We start from the raw sequence: 4,529 nt of genomic DNA, 5'->3' as shown, positions 1-4,529 counted from the left end.
ACTCACACACACGCATATAATCCCATAGCCTATTTAAAAAACCCTTTTTTATATAAAACGTATATTAATTTGCAACTGTTATGTTAACAGTAACAGCAATAACAAGACATTTCTGTTGTTAGAACAGCTGATGGACAGCGTGCTGCGTCATGAGAACATCCCAGGTGAAGATAATGAGGAAATTGCTCCCTTCCAAGTGCGTTCCAAACGGCTACACGCACGCACTCCAAAGTCCCCACTGGGCTCTGCCCTTCGAAGGGAGTAGGTCATAGGGATGCGCAATTCCGTTTGGAATTTGTCGTCGCAAACTATAGGGGAGAGGGGCGGCTTCTAAACCGTGAATTTTTAGGGGCGTGATATTTAAATGACGATTGTTTTCAGCCGGCACATTTATCAACGTCCTATCATTCGTACGATGGGATTGGATGGATACAAATGTTTCATGAATCACACGTGAACCCTGTCGTAAAATGATTTCTGCGCTCGTTTCTAGATTAATAAATGAGGCCCACTAATAAGCTTTAAAAGCAGGGCTCTTTCTGGAACTTCACAAAAACTCTCTCTGAGATTCTAAAAGCAACGACCTGAAAAGCAAGATGAGTTTTTGGAACAGTAACCTACTGAATAAAAAAAAAAAAAGTTGTCTTTAAAATGCATTGAGAATCCGCAGTGTGCAAGCATATGAGTGCAGATATTTAACTTTACCTGCTTATTTTTTTAGGTTCATGATGGCAATGCTGAGAAGTCTGATGCTGCTTTTCTTCATCTTCTCCATGACCATGGGGAATACCTGGGCCATTCCACGAAATCGGTACGATTTGGACAAACACTTTTTTTTTTTTTTTTTTTTACTTGTATGTATTACTTTACTGAACATCCCACAACATTAATTACATATTTAACTTCCAGAAAATCATATTTTCCCACCTCAGGCATCAAATCCCTATTATTATTATTATTATTATTGGTAATTATTTTAATATGGGCACTAGTCTTCAACCCTGTTATGGACACTATGGGAGCTCTCTGAATATGATTATAAAATATATTTGTAATGAAATCAACATTTTCCTATTAATCATATGTCCCTCACACTAATTCAGTAATTGTAAAATTTACATATAATTTTACACTTATGCTATACTAAAGCCTGAAATGGGCACTTTTTGTGACCGCAACCTCATAATTTTTGATCAAAGATGTGGCTTAACTTCAGAATTTGAATTATTCTTTGATTGCTCTGAACATTTCTGACTAAGTTCAACAAACACTAAATTACTTATTCATAAACTTAAAAAAATAATTAATAAAAATGTAGGTGTGACGGGGTTGAGACTATAGGTTAACAGGGTTGGAGATGGTAACAGGGTTGAAGAGACAAATACAGCTAAACATACATAGTAGTTTTTTCTCAAATTTACTGAAAGATTTTCTATGAGCACTGTATTTCATTATGTAACCAAGAAAAACAACATATATAAATTGCAATTGCAACTCAGTTTTATTAACCCGACTGCAGGAAAAACAACAATAACTTTAAATCCATTAGAACATTATAAACTGACTAAATGGGTCATCAAAATAAAACGTATTACTTGTGCTTTTTTTTGATGTGTCTGTGTGTCTGGCCGAACATGTTTTTGTGTTTATTTGCATGTGCGCGCGCTTCGTGGCAAAAAAGTAACGGGGTTGAGTGTGACAGGTTGTTGTTTGTTTTTTGTTTTTTTTTCTTAAATGGCCACTGCTCTACATGTAGTGAACAACGAGAGTACATGGCATTCATTGTATTCGAAATCATGTATATTTTTGAAATGACAAAGATAATTTTCACAAGTAATAGAATTCTATCTTTATTTGATGTAACGGGGTTGAGTCGTTGAGCTTGACGACCACATTATCACAACTCTAAATAAGTTATAGTTGTAAAAGAGGGTGGTAACTTGCCTGTGTCTACACAGTGTTCAGAAGACTTCTATGATGTTAATTCCTGTTATTGATGTCACATAAGGATCTGTTCATTAGTTTTATGGGGGAGAATGATTTGTGTAACGGGGTTGAGGGATTACTGAGGGACGGAACTAAATAATGTGATTTTAATGAATAATCATGAATTTACTTAGAAAAAAAACATTACCAGCAAAAAAGCACAGATAGATATTCATGGGAATGGCAAACTGTATGGACTTTTTTTTTTTTTTCTAATTATATTATTCATATTCCTAGTACACTTTCAAAGAAGGCCATGAGGGACATGACAAAATAGGTGGTGTCAACTGAAAAACAAGAGAATTTCTAATATAAAGATATGTCATTATTTTTAAACTTTATTAAAGGAGACATTTCAATTGATACAAAAGCTTTTAATAATAGATTTTGGTGACCCAATAGGTAAAATACACTTAAAAAGGTCAGAGGGACTCAAATCATACCGGTTTCGTGGAATGACTCGCATGGTAACCAACACATTTCATTGTAAACTCTTGCAAGTTTAAAAGCTTTTTGGAAATGTACAACAAAAGAAGCTTTCCGCTTTCTAATTTTTACATGATTAATGAAGGTTTTACAGTGTCAAAGTACACATAAATAAACATAACATAATAAAAACATGCTGTGAATATTACAAAATGCCTATAATAACAGTATGTACTGATGCATAGATCCTGATGTGAGCGATTGCCCCCGTGGATGGGCCGAGTTTGGACTCCGGTGCTACAAGTACTTCTCTCGTTCAGTTGACTGGATCACAGCAAAGGTAATGCATTAGTTACAACAAGGTGATTTGGACAACACTTAACATTAGGTGTCTTTAGCAACATCTAAATAAATAGTTTGGTATTATGTACTTGTGTTGATGTACTGCATGGATCCCACACTTTGAAGGGGTTCTATCTCTATCAAATGCATAAAAACTGATACTGAGCAAATAATTAATCAGAACATACTTTGTTTGCAAATGACTAAAATATTGTTTAAAAAGTTACTTATGCTTTCTGCTAAAACATTAGATTTTGAATTGACGCAACATCTCTCTTCAGCAACACTGTCAAAGTCTTGGTGGGAATCTTGCATCTGTGCATAATGAACGGGAAAGTGAATTCCTACGGGGTCTGTTGCCTCCTTCCGCAATATCTTGGGTCGGTGCTAGTGATGCTCTAAAAGTAAGTTAAATTGTGCTTTAAACAGAAAAAGCAGTTTCTAATGAAGATGATTTCTTCAAAGCTGAACTTCGTTAGCTTCTTCCTTAAGTCTACAGTAGTGTGCTTTGTATTCATTTTCTTCACTTATTAGGCCGGAGAGTGGTTGTGGAGTGATGGAACTGCGTTTGACTATACCAACTGGTGCCCTGGAGAACCTAACAATGCCGGTGGTCATGAGAACTGTTTGGAGATTAACTGTGAGAATGCGCTGTTTTCAATTATAATTTCATATCATACGGTAACATGAAATGACTCGTTTGGATTTCACAAAGTGCCTTAATTTGAACCATTTTTATCTTGATTCTAATACCACTGTAATGATCAAATAACTAATTTCATTATTCCACCCTACAGTTAACCATTGTTGAAACGATGCGTCCTGTACAACCACAAAGGACTATGTTTGTTTAAAGGGAACCTATTAGATCATCGTGCTCCAGTTTGATTGTACTACATTACTTATTGTTACAAAAAATGTTATTCTGAAATCAAAACCTCAAGTGAATAAATGCATTGAAGCAAATCATGTGTGTTGTGGACAAATGAATGTATTAAAAATATAAATGTTGTATGGCAAGGTTTGAGGATATGGTTAATGGTATTTAATGATTTCATTAGAGAAGGGGTTTAAGCTGTACACAGTTGCTTCATCATTGACAAACACTGGAATACATTGTTTTCTACAATGGATTAAGCAAATTTGGATTTCATCCAGGGCTTTGTTTTCTGTCTTAAATATCCCATTACTACTTTGTGTGAGAAACCTCAGCAAATGAATCTGTGATTGTCTGAACAAATTAAAGCCACAAACAGTTTCAGACCTAAACCTGTTTGACTGATTGGATCAATAGTGATTAATTCACTAGCCTGGAGCATTGTTAGTTCTTATTCTAAACCGCCGATTAGAAAACCCACAGGGCATGTTGGTTCCAAAAATGCATTTGTGAGTAAACGACCTCCGAGTATGTTCATCATAATCACACCAGACATTCTCAACCGAGTCACAATGTAAAATGATACAAACCCCTGCGTCTCAATTTCCATGCTATACATCCTAAACAGTTTGTGAGATTTAAAATAAGTGTGTCCCAAAGCATAGTATGTTAAAAAGAGTATGCCAGAAGTCCCTGGATGGTCTACAATTTCCAGTGGATATTCAAAGTGTGGATCCATTCTCACTATAATGGTTAATATTGCCCATTGCACTTTGGAGGAGGATCCAGTTCAGAACTAAGCATGAGTAAAAAGCTTTCAGAAAACTACAAAACATGGCGGATGTGTGTGACCAACGGTTCAGATAAAGTGGTTTGAGTGACTTATGCAGCCTAATGT

General features: G+C 35.5%; 1 protein-coding gene across 1 annotated transcript; it reads left to right on the top strand.

The window, feature by feature from the left end:
- Nucleotides 1-780: 780 nt before the first annotated feature.
- LOC311069477 (ladderlectin-like) lies at nt 781-3,692 on the top strand (the record flags this gene model as incomplete). The annotated part of the gene is made up of 5 exons (XM_084092656.1): nt 781-811; nt 2,658-2,752; nt 3,036-3,158; nt 3,289-3,394; nt 3,552-3,692. Coding segments are annotated over 5 exons (369 nt in total), but the record flags the coding sequence as incomplete, so codon positions are not given.
- Nucleotides 3,693-4,529: the final 837 nt, after the last annotated feature.

Source organism: Abramis brama (assembly GCF_963993115.1).
Source record: "Abramis brama genome assembly, chromosome: 19".
Lineage (NCBI taxonomy): Eukaryota > Metazoa > Chordata > Actinopteri > Cypriniformes > Leuciscidae > Abramis > Abramis brama.
Note: the sequence above shows the minus strand (reverse complement) of the source record. Positions and strands in the feature narration are given on the sequence as shown.